The 19055-nt window shown below is 37.3% G+C and overlaps 1 protein-coding gene across 2 annotated transcripts in view; it reads left to right on the forward strand.

Moving 5' to 3' along the window:
* The window catches only part of RNF138 (ring finger protein 138, E3 ubiquitin protein ligase), a 44819-nt gene that overhangs the window by 14232 nt on the left and 11532 nt on the right, over positions 1-19055 (forward strand). Inside the window, exons 2-4 of one of the 2 annotated variants that reach the window (XM_006899557.1) lie at positions 10349-10514; positions 11704-11819; positions 18658-18714. In XM_006899557.1, the coding sequence (XP_006899619.1) occupies positions 10349-10514; positions 11704-11819; positions 18658-18714 (339 nt within the window). The remainder of the gene's footprint in view (positions 1-10348; positions 10515-11703; positions 11820-18657; positions 18715-19055) is intronic. The other variant, XM_006899558.1, reaches the window with a different exon arrangement.

Consider the following 19055-nt stretch of genomic DNA (forward strand, 5'->3'; position numbering starts at 1 on the left):
GGGTAATCGGGATGAGTGTGTCAGAGGCAGTGCGGTTGGCGCAGGATAGAGCAGGGTTTAGGACTGTTGTGCATAGGGTCGCTATGAGTCACAAATGACTCGATGGCACATAACAACAACAAAGCTATTATATATGGGGAATTAAGTCAGATGTTTTAAAATTTTAAAAGGTGGGGGGACGGTTGGAAGGGGAGAAAGTGCAACAATGGATGAATGGAAACCCAAGGTCTTTGTAAATTTTCATTGAAATTAATAATAAATATAAAAAAAAATGCCCCCCCTAAAAAATCTTAAAAGGTACAGAAAGGTTTCATATGACATCTCCACAATCAGTGGTATCTTATAAATATTTCTAGAGATATATGTGTAAAGTTGTATGTATGCTGTTTTTCTATTTTTTCAAGAACGAACTATATATGCATTTAAAAAAATTCTTTTGAGTGAAAATTTACAAGTAAATTGGTTGATTATTTAACCATTCATGCACATTTTGTTTATAACATTAATTACAATATCCACAATGTAATTGCACCTTTCCCATTTGCTCCCTTTAATTCTGAGTTTAGATTATTCTTTTTTCTCCTTTTTACCCTTTAGGGCTTTATCCTTGTGTAGTTACTACTGTCTTGGTGCACTAAGTGGTTGGCAATTGTAAAGAGTGGGTGTCTTTCATTATTATTGTCATCTCAAGGACCTGGCTGTTGTTTGGCTGAAAGTTATTTGAACTATGAGGGTGAATGTTGTTAATTTTAAAAAGTAACAAAGGGTCATATAATCTTGGGAGTTCCATTAGTTAGGATGTGTGGGTGTGTGTCTGTGTGTGTCCCTGTGGGAGATGGGGGGAATTCTTCTGTGCGATCAACTTCCTCTTAAAAGCTGCTGGACGGTCACCTGTGGGTCAGTTCCAACTCAGTGATAAACCACACTATCTATCTATATGTGTGTACATGCACACCCCCCCAACTCTGTAGTACACAACAACAACAACAACATACACACACACACACGTTGCTTATTACTATAGAGTTGGATAGCTTATGTTTATTTGAATTAAAAATTTTTATTTCTTTGTATATTCTGAATAAATATAAAGTCCTGTGTTAACTTTAAGCCTGGTAACTTTTTCTAGTTAGTTGTGAATTTATTTTATTTTGTATTTCAAAATGTTACTGTTGTTATGATTCAGCAACCCTGTGAACCATGGATCTGAACCCTGTCCTATTATCCTGAGCCTATTGTGGTCACTGTGTCAATCCATCTCATTGAAAGTCTTCTCTCATTCACTGACTCTTCACCTTTGCAAACATGATGTCCCTTTCCAAGGAATAGCCCCTCCTAACAACATGCCCAAAATATGTGAGATGAAGCTATGCCATTTCCTTGCCGCTAAAGAACACTGGCTATACCTTTTCCAAGACATATCTACTTGTTGTTTTGACATGAATATCCATGTGATGTTCAGTATTCTTCTCCAGCACAACTCAGAGACAATCAGTTCTGTCATCCTTAGTCACTGTCCAGCTCTCAGATGCATAGCAGATGATTGAAAAGACTGGCTCAAATCAGGTGTACCCTAGTCTTAAAACTAACATTATTGTTCCTCAGTTCTTTGGAGAGGTCCATTACAGCAGACTTGCCCAGTGCAGTACATTTTTTTATTTCTTGGCTATTGGTGTCAGTAGTGTTGATTGTGGATCCAAGCAAGATGAAATTGTCATAATTTCAGTCTTTTTATTCATCTGTCATGATGATGCGTTTCAGCCTGCTGGTGAGGATTTTTGTCTTTTTGATGCTGAGAGTTAATCCATATTGAAGCTGTAGTGTTTTAATCTTCTGTAGCAAGTGTTTTAAGTCCTCCTCGCTTTCAGCCAGCAAGGTTGTATCATCTGCATAATGTGAATTTTTTATGACTCTTCCTCCTACAGATTGAATAGGTATGGAGAAAAGACTATAAATATAGTTACAGTTTATAGAAAAGCTTCAGGCCTGTTCATAGGGTTGCTATGAGTTGTGCACGACATGACGGCAATCATAAGGAACAACCATGTTTTCAGGGGAGCTTGGTGGCCTTGTGATAAGAAGTTGCATTACCATCTCAAAGGCATGTGGTTCGAATCCACCTCCATGCTTTGTGGGAGAAAGATGACATTCTCCTGTGCAACTAAATTGCTTCTGAGAAATTGCTAGAGAGTCAGCTCTGGGTTGGTTCTGATTTGCTGGCACAACAAAACAAAATCTCATTTTCCACAAAACCTAATAAAATTATTTAAGATTTTGATAGATAAAATTTTAAAGCTTTTCAGAAACTTGGAGAGACATGACTTCTTTATAGATAGAAATATTCCATAATATGAAATATTATTTATCCAGACAATTCTATATTAATATAATTCTTGTAATATACCAGCAACAGTTCTGTTTTTAGAACTTGGAAAATTGATTCAGAATTTCTAATGAAGCGTTAATGAACATGAATAATAACTAAGACAGTTTTGAAAAATGAAACATAAGATCAACTTTATTGGATAATTATGACATGAAACTATAGTAATTAAAATGGTATAATTAAAACATACAAACATTCTCTTCCATTTATTGGAACTTTAATAAGATACAGTGTCACAAGATAAGGCAAAATGGTTTATTCACATACATGGTATTTAAGTATTTGCTTAAGACATATCTTTACATAGAAATAGTTCACTTAGAAATGTTTTATATAGAAATGTTTCGCGTGGATTAAAGAGTTAAATGTGAAGAGCAAAATTGAAAATTTTTAGAAAGAAATACGGAAGACTTCTCTGATCTTGAAATAGGGATCATTTAAGACTACAAATCAGGAATTGTGATTTAAGGTGGGAAGAATCCCAAACACTTCATTTCCATCAAGTTAGAACTAGCTCATAATTGACCATCCTTTGGATTTCTGAGCCTCTAACTGAAGTGGGAGAAAAGATTGTTCAGTGTTTCTCCTGTGGGGCCACTGGTGGATCCAAACTGCTGTGGAGGCATGATCTTTGAGTTAGTGAAACTCTCTGCGAACTTTACCTCTGGCTTCCCTGATTTTAGGAAATGTAATGAATTTAGCCTACATTAAAAACGTAAACTTCTCCATATCAAAAGACAAGTGGAGTTAAAGGTACATGGTAGACTGAATGGTGATGCATCTATTCTGTTATAACAAATGGGTAGATGATTTTTCCCCCTCCTCTTTTACAATGATATTTTGAGCCATTAGTAAATGGCAGGTGAAGCAGAGTACACTAAAACACAGGTGAACTCAACAAACTACAGAATTATACTCTACTGTAGGAAATGCTCATTCAGCATTTTATTCTTAATTTGATAGTAAGCTGTCTTTATGATAGTTGGTGAAGAGATTGAGATTGTTGACAGCTTTAGTTTGCTTGACTCTACTATCGACACTCTTGGTACCAGCAGCTAGGAAATTAATAGATGAATTGCACTGGGAAAGTCTGCTGTCAGAGACCTCTCCAAGGTACTGAGGAGCAACAGTGTCAGTCTGGAGACTGATTCAGGCCATGGTCTTTGCCATTACTTGCTATGCTTCAGAGAGCTGGACAATAGCGATAGAAGGAGAGTTGATGCCTTTGAGCTTTGTTGCTGGAGAAGAGTATTGACTGCTAGGAGAACAAAACAAGTTCATCCTGGAGAGGGTGAAGCCAGGCTGCTCCTTGGAGGCAAGGATTCTGAAGCTTCGTTTGACATACTTTGGACATGTTGCAGGGAGGACCCATTTCTTGGAAGGGCCGTCATGCTTGGGAGGATGGAGGAACGATGTAGGAGAGGAAGACCCTTGATGAGATGTATTGATCCTGTCACTGGGGTAATGGGGAGAGGTGTGTCAGAGACAGTGAGATTGACAAGGGATAGAGCAGGGTTTAGTACGGTTGTATGTAGGGTCACTGTGAGTTGCAAATGACTCGATGGCAATAACAAAAACAACAAGAAGCTGTCTTAGAAGAGCTTTTGCATGGTTTTCCATTTTTCTTGTGCATTTTTACATTTATCTTCATAATTTACCCTCCTCAGGTACTCCTTTGCTCATTCCAGTTTCCCCTCCCCCTTTTTAAAAACGCTTTTTAAAGTCAAATCTATTTTTTTTTAAAGTCAAATCTTTATTAGTAACTTAATTATCTTTTAAAAGGTGTTAGGATTTTTATTGCTTTGTTTATTAGGATTTATTAGTGAACTCTGACAAGTTTGCTTTAAGGTTATTTTTAATGTTCAAGGTAGTAAGGTTTTTTTAATATAAAATTTTTATTTTATACTGATTTACTTACAAAGTTCATATACATTGTTTTGGTTTTTTTTTAAATTTTTTTTTTTAAATTATTTTTGTGTGAGTGTACCGGCAAATCAGATCTGACTGGTACAGGAGGAGATTGTCCCTCCTTCCCCGGCAGAGCATCTGGTGGATTTGAACCGTGCACCTCTGGGATTGTAGTTGCAGTTCCTTGCCACTAGGCCACCAGAGCTCCCCTATATACATTGTTTTTCACACTAGATCTTTCCCTTTTCTTTAACCCACCCCTCCCTCCACTCACCAAATTATGTGACCCTGTGATTACAACACCCCGTCCAACCCATCCTCACCCCTCTTCTATCCCCCCTTGTATCCTCATACCCGTTTTACTAGTTATCTATTTCTACAATAATGGGTTTATACAGTATTTGTGCTTATGGGACTGAGTTAGTTCATTTAGCATAATGCTCTTCAGTCTTCCCAAGTTAGGTAGTGATTTTCAAAATCATTGCTTTTGTATGCTGCATAGTATTTTGTCATGTGAATTTATCAATAGTTTCTCAATCCACTTGATTGTGGTTGGACATTTGGCTTTTTCCATGTTCTGGCTATGGTGAATAATGCTGTTTGAATAACAAGCCAAGTATGTTTTAATGATATCTTTAATGCTGTCCCACAATTCATTTGGTCTTGATTATCAGTGTTTAGTGCCTCATACTTGGTCTTGAGATGATTTTTAAATTCAGGTGGGTTAGACTCAAGTTTGTTTTTCAGCTCATGTAGACATGTGTTAATTTTCTTCAACTTCACTTTGGACTTGCACATGACTTATTGATGGTTTATTCTACAGTCAGGACCTCTCCTGGTTTTAACTGCTGATACTGAGCTGCTCCAGCAGATTCTCTCCACTGATATAGTAAATCTGATTCCTTTGCAGTCTACCCGGGAAGTCCATATGTATAGATGCTGTGTTTCCTAAGAAATAGTGTTCCCTGTGAATCATTTGTGTTTTATTGACTGTGCAAAAGCATTTGACTGTGTGGATCATAACAAACTATGATTATCCTTGAGAAAAATGGGAATTCCAGAACATTTAATTGTGCATATATGATATCTGTACATAGATAAGAATCTTTGTTGTCTGAATAGAGCAAGGGAATACTGCATGGTTTAAAAATTAGAAAAAGTGTGTGTCAGAGCCATATCCTGTCTCCATCTCTGTTCAGACTGCATGCTGAGCAAATCATCTGAGAAGCTGGACTTTATGAAGAAGAGTGTGGCATCAGGATTAGAGGAAGGCTCATCAACAACCTGCATTATGCAGATGATACAATCTTGTTTGCTGCAAGTGTGGAGGACCTAAAATGCTTGTTACAGAATATCAAGGACTACAATCTTCAATCTGAGTTACATCTCAATTATAAAAAAAACAAAACTCCTCACCACTGGACCAATAGACAACATGATAGATGGAGAAAAGCTTGAAATTGTCAGTGATTTCATCTTGGCTTGAATCCACAATTACCACCCTTATACAAGCAGGAGATCTGGAGACAAATGGCATTGGGAAAGTCTCGGGGATCTCGCCGAAGACCTGAAGAACAATGATGCAAGTCTGAGGGTTAAGGTGTACTTGGTTTGGGCCACAGTCTTTCTAATCACCTGTTATGCATCCAAGAGCTGGATAGTGTATAAGGATGACAGAAGAAGAATCAATATGTTTGAGTTTCGTATTGGAGAAGAATATCCAATGGACTGCTGAAAGAACAAATAGCAATGTGTTGGAGAAAGTACAACCAGAATTCCTTGGTTCATCAACTTTGCCTCACATATGTTAGGCATGTTTTTAGGAAAAAGGTCAACAGAGGAGAGGAGGACCCTCTGTGAAATGGATTAATGCAGTGATGGCAGCAATGAACTCTTACATGGGGATGATGAAGATAGCACAGGATAGGACAGAGTTCAGATTTGTTGTATATCAGGTTGCTATGATTCAACAATAATAGGAAGGAGAAATAAGTTTTAATATGTAGTTTCATAGAACTTTTTAAAATGTTATTTCTAAGATATATTTACAGCAGAACATCTCAGTGTAACAAGTTTACATGCACAATTCTGTGACAGTTACATTATTTTATTGGGGAAGTAAAAAGTTTATAATCCAGATTAATAACAAAATACAGTCAAGAAAGCTCCCAAAACGTATATGCAGGCATCTCAGGCATGAGCCTCATGGCTTCATGTCAGTGTTCCCAAGTTCTTGGTCCTGCCAATATTGACTCCTCTCTCTCAAGGTCACATCTCACATTAGGTCTCCAGTTCTGCCATAGATGTTGCTGCCATAGGTGTAGCTGGGGCAGGAAGGCCACCCTACATTGTCTTGCTTTCTCTTCAATGCCAGAAAAATCTGTCCCTTGCTCTGGCTTGCTTAATTCAGTGATGAGACTAGCCAGTCCCCTTGTGGATAGGCTAACATTTTCCATTTGCATAGTCCCACTGATCTATGTAGCAAAGTCAAATATTAGCTAGAAAAGTCATATCGAAAGATAAACTACACAGACCTTTTAGTGACCAGGATTTCTTAAAATTTGTGGTGGAGGTATAATAATATAATCAATCAATATGACCCAAAGATCACTAGAGCAGTGAATGAAACAAAATAGATAACCCAGTAACAGTAGGTGACCGAGTTACATTTTTTTAAGTTGTTCTACCAACTCTCTAATCTTGAGATAGGGATAATTTAAGACTACAAATAATTTAAGGCTCTTTGATGCTCCTCTTACCTTTTTGTTTTAGATGCTGTCAAGTTTGAGTATAACTCATAACGACCCTATGAAAAACAGACATGAGCTCTGTGCTATCTTGTGGCATCTTTATCATCTCTAACACAAAGTGTCAATCCATGTTGTTCAGGTCTTCCTGATCCTCCACCCCTTTCTAAGAAATAACTTCTCCTGACAACATGTCCTAAGGAGTTCTGGTGGCTTGTTATGTACCATTGAGCTGAAACTGACCTAGTGAGTTTTTAGAGGCAGTTAATTGCTAGGGGGAGATTGATTGCCCATTTTTCTCCCTTTGAGTAGCTGCTGAGTTTGAACCACAGGCCTTTAGGTTTGCAGTGCAGCTCCTTAACCACTAGGCCTCCAGAGCTCCCTCTGGTATTATTCTTAAATACCACAACTCTAGAGCCATATTTCCACTTAATTTCTGCCTATCTTATGAAACCTATACTTGGACCAGAAAGCAGTTGTCAGAACAGAGCAAGGAAACACTGCATGGTTCAGAGTCAGAAAGGAAGTGCTTTAGGATTGCATCCTGTTTCCATGCCTTTTCAATCTGTGTGCAGAACAGATCATTCGTGAGGCTAGCCTTTATTAGGAGAAATGTGGCATCAGGATTGGAGGAAGACTTATCAACAACCACTGTTACGCAGATGACACAGCTTTGCTTGCTGAAACTAAGGAGGACCTAAAGCAAAGATTCTCACCTTTGGGCCATTTGGCAGCACCACAATAGATGGAGAAGAGATTGAAATTTTTAAGTTTCAGCTTACTTGGTTCCACAATTAACACTCTTGGCACCAGCAGTCTGGAAGTCAAAAGGTGAGTTACATTAAGAAAATCTGCTGTCTGGGACCTGTCCAGAGTGCTAAAGAGGATTATTGTCAGTCTAGAGACTAAGGTGAACCTGATTCAGGCCATGATCTTCACAGTTACTTGTTGTGTGTCTGAGAGCTGGACAGTGACTAAAGATGACAGAAGTTGAGCTGTGGTGCTGGGGAAGGGTATTGAACATACCATGGACTGTCAGGAGAACAAACAGCTTTATCCTGGGGAGGGTGAAAGCAGGTTACACTTATTATTTTTTTTTTGTGTTTTGTCAAATCGGATTTGACTGGTACGGGAGGAGATTGCCCGTCATTCTCCAGCAGAGCACCTGGTGGATTCGAACCGTGTACCTCTGGGATTGCAGTGCAGCGTCTTGCCACTAGGCCACCAGAGCTCCCTTAATTTTTTATTATTTATTTTAATGAAAGTTTAAAGAGACTTTGGATTTCCATTCATTCATTGTTGCACATTTTCCTCCCTTGCCACCCCTCTCCCACAGTTCACTTTTCTCTTTGAAAAGTAAAAAAAAAATAATTCTTTCGTTGTTACACAATCCACCCCCCCCACTCCCCAAGTCTACTCCACTACACAGTTTTCATTCTGGACTTTTGTCATGATAATAATACCTAATCATATATTCCTCCTAAACAGTTTTCTCCCTCATCTGTTTCAATGCAGTATACATTATTTATCCCCTCTTAGTTTCTCCCCAACTCTGATGTCAGTCTCTCTTTACAATAGTGGTACTATAATGTATTTGTACATTTGTGATGGAGATAGTGCACTCAGCATAAATGTCCTCCGGGGTCACCTATTTTGTATAATATTTCTTGAGTTCCTTGTTTTTCAATGCAACATAGTATTCCATTATGTCAATATACCAGAGCGTCTCTATTCTTTGTTGATGGGCACTTGGGTTGTTTCCCACTCTTTGCTATTGTGAATAAAGCCGCAGTAAACATGGGTGTGCATATATTTGCTTGGGTGTCAGTTCTGTTTTCTTTATATTCCCTAGTGGAATTGCTGGGTAAATGGTATTTCTATTTCCAACTTTTTTTGAAAATGCCTTGTTTCCTTCTAGAGTGGTTGAGCCATTTTACACTCCCAACAGTGAATAAGGGTTCTAGGTTCTCTGCAACCTCACCAGCATTTGCTGTTTGCTGCTCTGTTGAATTTTGGTGGTCTTACTGGGGTAAGATGATATCTCATAGTTGGTTTGTCTAATTTTTTATTTTCCTTTTTTTTGTTGTTTATTACGCTTTATTACATTAGTTGGGTGAGGGCTTTGGGGGACAGCAGGGTGCACTCAGTCTTTCATGGAGCTGCCTTCCTCATAGTGTCCAGGACATTGCTGAGTTCTTCTCCCCTCCTCTTGGTGTGGATGTGTGTCCCTACCTTTTTCTTGATGAATTTGAGGGCCCGCTTGTACTTGAAGACCTTAAGCAGCTCCATGGCGTGATGCTGGTAAGGCACAAAGCCACACATCTCCTGGATCATGTCTTGCATGAACTTGGTGTGCTTGGTGAGGCTCCCACGGTGGTGGCTGTGTCTTGGCTTGATCCCATTTTTGGTGACTTTGTAGCCCTTGTTGAGGCCCACGGCCAAGCAGTAGTGCACAGCAATGGCTGCTGCATGTCTATGGCTGCCACAGTAGAAGGATGGTTGCCACTAATTTATTTCTTAATTTTTTTCCCCATTGCTGTTGAGTGGGAACCAACTCATCGCTGACTCTTGAACAGGTATTTGAAAGCTGTAAACCACGTATGTGAGACTTTCCCTTGCCATCTTTCCTTTGCCAAGCGGCTGGTGAATTTAAATCACCAGAGAGGCTGGGTTAGCACAACTCCCTATGAACTCTATGAGCTATTAAAACAATTAACCGTAATCATTATTTAAGTGGCACAATTTACAACTCTTCTGTATATTATACAACTAAGAAAGTGAGTAATCTTGTGTATGATGGTAGAGCTGGGCATGACCTACTTGATACACAAATTTTTGCTTTTAAAGTTAATTTTGTCATTTGTTTTTTGACTTTAGAGTGCTTATTCATTTAGCTACTATTTCCTATAGGGCTCCCAGTATAGCAAGTCTGGAGTCCAGAGCCTAGTGGGTAGTCAAGGGAGCCAGACTTTCAATGTGCCGCCTGCACATGGCTCACTGCAGTGGGTTGTGCATGTGGTTGATTTACCGGTGTGTGCCAGGCATTGGAGACAACAGAACCCGCAAGCCTGCCCACCTCACATAGACGCCAGTGATAAATCTTGCTTGTTCTTTTAATCTTGATGTTCAAATAGGTCCCTATCTCTTTTTCTCTGCAGTAACACCACTTCCTTTGGCGTGCAATCAAGGGAAGACAGACCATCATGCCTCTTCTTCCCAGCCCTGTCCTTTCCCCCTTCCATTTGTTTAATAATTGAAATGAATAATTTTCTTTCTGTACTTAATATGTCACAAATATTTGGTTTAGTTTCTGTAGAAAATGTTTCCTGACTGCAATGAGAGAAAGCGGAATACATTGTCCCCTCTGTCGTGGAAATGTGACTAGAAGAGAGAGAGCATGCCCTGAACGGGCTTTAGACCTTGAAAATATCATGAGGAAGTTTTCTGGTAGCTGCAGATGTTGTGCAAAACAGGTAAATAAATGTGATTTAGCTCTTTGAAATTCAAGTTTCCACTCAGAAATTCCTGCTTATCTTTTTATTAGAGTGGGAGCTATTTTGAAAAAGAGTCAATTAGGTTAAGAATTGGATAGGAAAGTACATAAAACTGTAACTGTAGATCTTAGTAGATAATAAATTTATTGGCAACAGTAACCAACACAGTCTGATTTACTATAGTTTTAGCATATTGTTTTTCTAAAATTAACTTCATTATCAGTTACATGAATTGAGTAAGCTAGCATTTAACTTATTGAAATGTCAGTCCTTAGTGGTTTTTCTAACAGTAATACCAGAATTCATCTTTGCATATTGAAATGTTAATTGTTTGGCCAAATCTGTTTCACTGGATTTAGGAACTTGCCCATTTTATTTGTATTTATTTAAGAAATTGAAAAAGATTTAGTAGAACACTTAAGTGGCTTTTAAGGAACAAGTAGGAAAATTTAAGTGTTGACAAATAACTGATATTAATTCTTCAATCTGGATTTATATATTTGGAGGAGTAAAATTGGTGAAGAGTGGTAAGATTTTGAATATATTCCTGAGTCTTTGGGTTTATCAGAGACATTTTTTCTAACTTACAGAATCATTGAATAAAACAAGTTTCTGTTCATGCATTCACCCAAGTTTGATATGCTTTTCCATCTCTTTGAAGGACGTGTTTAACTGACATGTCAATGGAGTGAAGCTGGAAAACATACTTTAGAGATTCTGTCTCTACTCTTCAGTGGAAAACTGAATAATATACCATGAGTTTACCAGGGAACTTAATTTTTTTAAGCTCTTTCTAACTGAGTCAGGCTACAATAAAGAATAAATGCTTAATATAGTACAAATCAGTGTCTTATATTTTTAAATTACTGTTTTTTAATTGTTATTAGTCATTTAAAGCTAAAGGGGGTGTGTGTGTGTGAGTGTGTGTGTGGTAAGTCTGTGGATACCTAAACCATTTTTTATTGTCCTTATGTCTAAAAAATGGAAATGCATTACATACTTTTAGCTTCTGCTTAAGAATTAAATTATTTACTTAACATAACAAAGCTTTTTAAACAGATTACCTAATAATTCATTTTTGTTTATTCCTTTCTTGTTGACAATATCAGATCCTGTGAATTCTTTTTCAAGTTAAAAATCACATTATCTTTTAATCAATAATTCACAGATTAAATTCTACCGTATGAGACATCATTACAAAACTTGTAAGAAGTATCAGGATGAATATGGTGTTTCTTCTGTCATTCCAAATTTTCAGATCTCTCAAGATTCAGTAGGGAACAGGTAAGCAATGATTATTGCTAAAAAGAAGGTTTTTTTATAGTAAAATGGAAAGAGTTAAGAGTTATGGTAAGAATTTTTTCTTGTTTGTGCATGTTTTAAGTAAATTGCCAAGTATTAGACCTACAAAATTTGCTTTCAAAGCTTATTTATCATTTGCAAAAGGAACAGATGTATCACGGGGATATAGCGATGGCTGAGTCTACACTTCTTCTGGCTTTATAAATGGGAACTGTCCCCATCAGTAATACCCATAGCAGCAAATAGTAAGTTGGAAAATAGAGGAGGCAAAGAATATCACCCACTGTAAGTCCAAGTTTTAGTTAAGTAGTCCTAGGCCATATTAACAGCAAAACACAGTTCCTTAATTAGTGAAACTCCTGGTTTCAGTTCAGCTGTACAAATAGAAATGATTCAGCAAGGTGTATTTCAGAGTGGTTAGAAATTAGCTTCTCCTTCAGTCATACTGCAAGAATAGCAAAACCTTTAACTGTGGCCTTCATCTCTAGGTTCTTTTGTTTACACCTTGCCCCAGTTTCTCCGCAGCAATGCCACAGTCTCTCTGCTATCATCACCAGAGTCCTGCCAGCAGTGTAGCGCTCTCACCAGGGTCTTGTTCCAGTCTCCATCAAGTCTTGCTGCTGATTGTGAGCATTCTCTCTCTCTCTCTTTCTCTCTCTCTCTCTCTCTCTCTCTCTCTCTCTCAGCTGAGCCCCACAGCTGTTAATGATTTATTTGCAAGACCATGTGTCTGCAGTTAAGGTAGCTGGAGACCAGATTGGGCCAGTATAATGGCTTGAAAAGCCAATTTTTAAGCTAACCACAACATTCATAAAGTTGTGTCTAGAATACCAACTTCATTGTATGAATGAAGTCTGTATTATTTAAAGCATTAAAAAAAAAATCTATATTCCATGAGTAAAATAGTAGATTTAAAGAGAGTTAAAGGTTATTTTCTCTTAGTGGTTTCCAGCTTCACTTATTTGGAAACAGGGCAAATTCCTTTTTAGTAATATATTTACAAACTACCTCCCCCCCCCCTTGGCTGTTTAAGGAATAGGCTGAATTTTTTGAAATTTTTTGGTTGAATTTGTTATAATAAAGTTTAACTTGAGACTTGTTAATATTAAATTGTTATTTCTGTTTTGCTTTCTCTTGTATTTTCTTAGGGAGTGTGAACTTGGTTTATATATATTTATAGATACTTAAATCTTTAAGTGAAATTTTACACAAAAATAGGCCAGTGTGTATATGCTTTGACAGATACAATCGTACTTCAGATATAGGTTTGCTTTCACACCACTGCTGTAAAACAAATACTACAGTCGGATAAGTCATGAGATTTTTAGTTTCTCAATGCATGCAAAATGTTTGCACTGCACTGTAGTCTATTAAGCTTTCAAAAGCATTATGAAAAAGTTAAAACATTGTGAAAATTCCTAAAATAAGATACAGAGACATGATGTGAGCTCATAATGTGAGTGGAAAAGTCTTGCTTTTGTAGTTGTTCAACTCAAGATTGCCGCAGACCCTCAGTTTGTAAGAAATGATGTAGCTACAAATGGCAAAATGATGGTATGTAATAAAAAGACCCATTTGTTTACAAACTAAGGTTAAGAGATAGGACATTATTATAAAGCTTAGACTCCTAAAAGGCCCTGCTCATTAAAGCCCCAAATCTACTTCACACTCTTAGAGGTAGACACCATTTTTTTTTGTTATTGTTCATCATTCATTTCATTTCTTTGTGGTATTAATATTCTCATATGCATCCCTAAGTCATGGGTGCTTTAATGGCATAGTGTCTTGGGGAGTCTCACTACTAACCCAAAAGGCACACCTTGCTGATGGTTTTGAACCATCAGTGACTTCAAGGGAGAAAGACAGACAATTCCTCCCATGTAACTTACAGCTTCTGAAAACCTACTAGAGGGTCAGTGATGAGTCAGTTTGGACCCAATGGCATTGAGAATCAAGATTATTTAGTTTTAAAAAAACCTAGCACACACACATACATAAGTGTAAAGAAAGACAGTATTGCTACTATTACAGAAAGATTCTCGGAAGACAGTATTTAAAGCAGAGTTCAAGATTTTATTTTAGTAGAATTTTATTTCACAACCTTTGTTTCTCATTTTCAGTAATTTAATAACCCATAACACTTTTAAAGGGTATTATGGTTATCACAAGAGTCCACAATTAAGGTTGCATAGTGGAATGTACTTGGGGCGGTGGGAGGGGTGTGGGGGGATTGTGTCCCAGGGAGGGAGTGTTTCTTTTACTTTTGAAAGAGAGGAACGAACTGGGGGTGGGGGGGGCTGGGCGGGGAGAGAAGTGCAGCAATGAATGAATGGAAACCCAAAATCTCTGTAAATGCTTATTAAAATTATTAAAAAAAATTTTAAAAAAGGATCTCTGGTAGTATCATGGTTCAGGCACTTTTTTGATAACCAAAAAATCAGCAGTTTGAACCTACTCACTGTTACTGAGAAGAAAAGGATGTCAGTCTGTTCCTATAAAGATTTACAGCCTTGGAAGCCCTCTGGGCTAGTTTTTTGTTTGTTTGTTTGTTTGTTTGTTTTAAATATTTTAATTTTTTTTTCATTTCAGTGAACATCTACAGAGATTTTGGAATTCCATTCATTCATTGTTGCACCCTTCTCCCTGCCTATCCCACCTCACCCTCTGGGCTAGTTTTGTCCTACTTTTTAGGGTTGTTGTGTGTCAAGATTGGATTGGTGGCAGTGAGGTTGGTTTTTGTAAACACTCCACATTGATTCACTGCATTGAACTTCTTTCCCACTCTTCATTTGAAACTGTTTTAGTCAAGGTCTTTAGTGATTTTCTGATTGGTAGGTATACAAAATTCTTTTAGGTTTTTATTTGGCCTCTTACTGTTGGATTAAATTGGTCACTCTTACTTTGTTGTTATTTCATGTGCTGTTGAGTAGACTGTAACCCATAGTGATCCTGTGAACGATAGCTCCGAACCTTGCCCTTAAGGTCACCCTCACCATCTCTGAACACCTGCCCCATTGTCATAGTCACTGTATCAATCCATTGCATCCAGGGTCTTTCTTTCCTGCACTGACTCTCTACTCTGCCAAGCATGATGTCATGTCTTTTTTCTAAGGACTGGTCAGGACTGGTCTGGTCAGGACTGGTCCACCCTGGCAACTTGCCCAAAGCATATGAGACAGTTTTAAAATCCTTGCCTCTAAAGAGTAATTTGGTTTCACCCTCTTCGGTACACACTTTTTTGTTCTCTTGCAGGCCTTGGTTATATTCTGTACTTTTCTCTAGCAGCACAACTCAAAAGCATCAGTTCTTTTTTTTCTGTCATCTTTAGTCCTTGTCCAGCTCTCAGATGCATAGCAAGCAATTGAGAAGACCATGGCTTGGGTCAGGTGCACCTTAACCTCCAGACAGACATCATTGCTCTTTAGTGTTCTGGAGAAGTCTGCCAGCAAAGTTCCTAAAGCAGCTCGTCTTCTAATTCTCTGACTGCTGGTGCTATTGGTGTTGACTGTCGATCTGAGCCAGGTTAAATAGCTAACAACTTGAATCTTGAGAGGTGAGAATATTTGTTTTTTTGATTGATGTTAGATGCAGACCATATTGGAGACTGCAGTCAGCCTTCTGTAGTAAATATTTCAAATCTTCCTTAGTATGTAATGCAGTTTGGTGGTGAGTCTTCCTCTAATCCTGATGTCACATTCTTCATAAAGTCCAGTCTCCCAAATGATTTGTTTCACTTACAGCCTTTTTGTTTGTTTTGTTGTTGTTGTGTACTGTTGAGTTGGTTTTAACTGGCACAGGAAAAGATTGCCCCTCCTTCTTCAGCAAAGCATCTGGTAGATTCAAACTGCTCACCTTTGGGATTGCAGCACAACTTCTTGCCGCTAGGCCACCAGAGCTCTCGTTCCACATGTAGATGAAAAAGATATGGAGACACCAGATGCTCCGCTGGAGAAGGAGGGGCAATCTCCTCCTGTACCAGTCAGATCTGATTTGACAGTACACGCACACAAAAATAATAAAAATGAGAGCAGACACATGCCTGCCACACTACTTTCTTGATTTTTTTTTTTTAAATTTTTGTGTGCGTGTACCGTCAAATCAGATCTGACTGGTACAGGAGGAGATTGTCCCTCCTTTCCCTCCTTCCCCGGCAGAGCATCTGGTGGATTCGAACCGTGTGCCTCTGGGATTGTAGTTGCAGCTCCTTGCCACTAGGCCACCAGAGCTCCCCTACTTTCTTGATCTTTAACTATGCAGTGTTCCCTTACTCTGTTCATACAACAGCTTCCTGGTTTAGGTACATGTTTTGTATGAGGACAATCAAGTATTCTGGGATTCACATTCTTCTCAATGTTAGTTTAGCCACACTCCTATTTTAGGATTTTAAAATTTCTTTGTATTTCTTCACCATTGTGCTTTACTTATTATTGTCTTTTTGCTGTATTAAAATAGCCTATTTTGTTATTATCCTAGTAGGTTATTTTTAAGTATGGATTTTTAGTGTTTGTCTTGTTCAGTATGTATCAGTAGTTTATTAGCACAATTTGTAATATAATTTGTGCAGTTACTTTTTGTTAAATTATCAAGTAACTATTTTCTTCCCAGGACATACCTTTTTTCCTTATTAACTCATGAGATCTGGTTGATTATATTTACTGTTGATAACTAATAATAATATTCCTCATTTACTCTTCTTCTTGCTCTACTATTATTTCTTTAAGGAGCTCTGGTAGCCTAGTGGGTAAAATCGAGTTGTGCTATTTGAATCCACCTGCTCTGTGGGAGGACATGGGCCGTTTCCTCCTATATGATTAACAGCCTCTGAAACCCCCTAAAGGGCCATCTATGAGTTTATGCCAACTCTAAGGCTTGAGTTTTTAACTTTTACCTTCTTAGTTCAAGCCCTCATTAACTGTCACATGACTTATTGCAGTGGTCTTTTCACAACTTGTTTTCATCTATAGCCTCTAATCTGGTTTATAAAACAAAATTCCCTTGTAATCTGGCCTTTGGCTCTCTTTTAAGCTTTACTTTTACTAGCTAGCCCCTGTTGCATCATATACCTCACCATAATGACTTCTCATACCATTTCTTTGCCAGTCCTTGAAAACCAGTGTATTGTAAATATGGCTAAAAATGAAAGGTTAGAGCTAGACTACATGGTTTCAAATATCAGATCTGTGATTTACTGTTGTATGACTACTGGTAAGAAGTTTTTGTTTTTTAAAGGAGGGGGGAGGGTAATGGTGGTATTAAGATTAGTACTTTATAAAAGAAAATGATTAACCAGTTTTTAAATCTCATACTTTAATATTGAGATAACCAGCAAACTTGTGTGTGTCATATAAACACTTTTGGAGGCCACTATCTTATTACTATTTAAAATACACTATTGTAAGACTTTGTTTTACAAAATTGATAGCATTAATAAAATTTCCTTGTATAAAGATGACAATCCCTTTATAGGTAGAATGCTCATTTTTTTTCAGGATTCTTCTCATATTGTATATGGCCTATGACTCTGGCGTAGGAACCAAGAGAGGGTGTCATGTTCTGTAATTTAAATGTTACAAAAGTCTAGTTTCTTTCCTTTTGGTTTGTATCTACACAATGAAATTTCAAATATTAAACCTATTCTGCTTTGTTGTCTTCAGTCTTAAACCACACTCTACTCTGAATCAGAAATTCATGAATTCCTAGTTATATTTCAACTTTCAGAAACTTATACTTCTCCCTGTGTTCAAAGCAATATTACTCACAATAGCAAGAGAATGGAAGCATCCCACATGCCCATCAACAAACAAGTGAATTGAGAAATTGTGTTACATTTACACAGTAGAATACTATGCAGCACTAAGGAGCAATGATTTTGTAAAATACTATATAACTTGCAAGGGACTAGAAAACATTTTGCTGAGTGAAATATCTCCATCACATAAGGTTAGCTATTGCATAAAGCCATTATTGTGAAAATAGGATAACTGAGTAAGATATATATAAATGTTCAGAAGGGAATGGAGTGAAGGGAGACAGAAAAAGAGGAAGGGGTAAAAATCACTGCGATAGTAGAAGTTAGTGGATGAGAGTGGTGAAATAAAAAGATCGGGTGATAATAGGCACAGAGCAATGATAATTAATTATATAAAATATTAGGTATATAAATGTATAAAACAAAGTACAGGGGAGGGGTGGGCAGGGAGAAAAGTGCAACAAAGAATGAATGGAAATCCAAAGTCTGTAAACTTTTATTAAAATTAATAAAAAAATATGATAAAGAATAAATACCAAGGTAAAAATAACAAATCATAACATGCAAGTACAAAACACAAAGTATGTGAGTATATGCAGACCAATAAAATAAATTTTAAAAAACACAACTCATTATTTTATGTAGAGAAATATCTTAGGTTAAAACACTAAAGGACCTAGGAAAATGTTCATGCTAGATTTAACATATTTGTAGAATTTTGACTTCTGTTTTTTGAGGTTTTTTTAGGTAAAAATTAAAGATAAATTTATTAGAAAGCTACATCCTAAAGGGATGGCCCTCCCTCCTTGACAGGAAACGAGGAGAGACAGCTCTTCTCAATATTTTTATGGTTTTATCTAAATTCATTTTAAAGCTCGTAGGTAAGAGCTTACTAAGCCATGTTAATTTATTTGAAAAGTGATTCATACCATATTGATTTCAAAGTGGAAGATTACTTGAAGTTAAGATTTTAAAACATTCAGACTTGTTTTTATTAGCAGTTGAAATGAATAAATCCTTCATATTCTTTATTATTTGTGGCATTAACTTTCCCCCTCCACGCTTCTTTAGTAATAGGAGTGAAACATCCACATCTGATAACACAGACACATACCAAGAAAATTCAAGGTATGTTTTTGAAGAATTTTGCACTATTAAATAGCATATAAAATAATATATTTTGAAGTTAATCTTTTTCCCTTGTTAAATGACTGAGATAGTGCATTCCGTGCTCCCATATTACGTAGAAGAGTTTAACTCTCTTTGCTCACTAGTCTGGTTCTATCTGTGCATGGTTTAGGTAGACTTGACAATATTGAACTGTTCTGCTCTAATTCAGAAGTACTGAACCTTAGATTGTTTAGAAATGTTTTATTCAGGCAATCAGTGCCTTTGTTTTTCACTTTCTCTCATGATATAGTATGTTGACTTCCTAGGGACTGTTGTTGTTGTTATGTGCCGTCGAGTCG

The sequence above is a fragment of the Elephantulus edwardii genome, unplaced genomic scaffold (assembly GCF_000299155.1).
Source record: "Elephantulus edwardii isolate Elephantulus edwardi_28Jun2011 unplaced genomic scaffold, EleEdw1.0 scaffold00261, whole genome shotgun sequence".
In the NCBI taxonomy this organism is placed as follows: domain Eukaryota; kingdom Metazoa; phylum Chordata; class Mammalia; order Macroscelidea; family Macroscelididae; genus Elephantulus; species Elephantulus edwardii.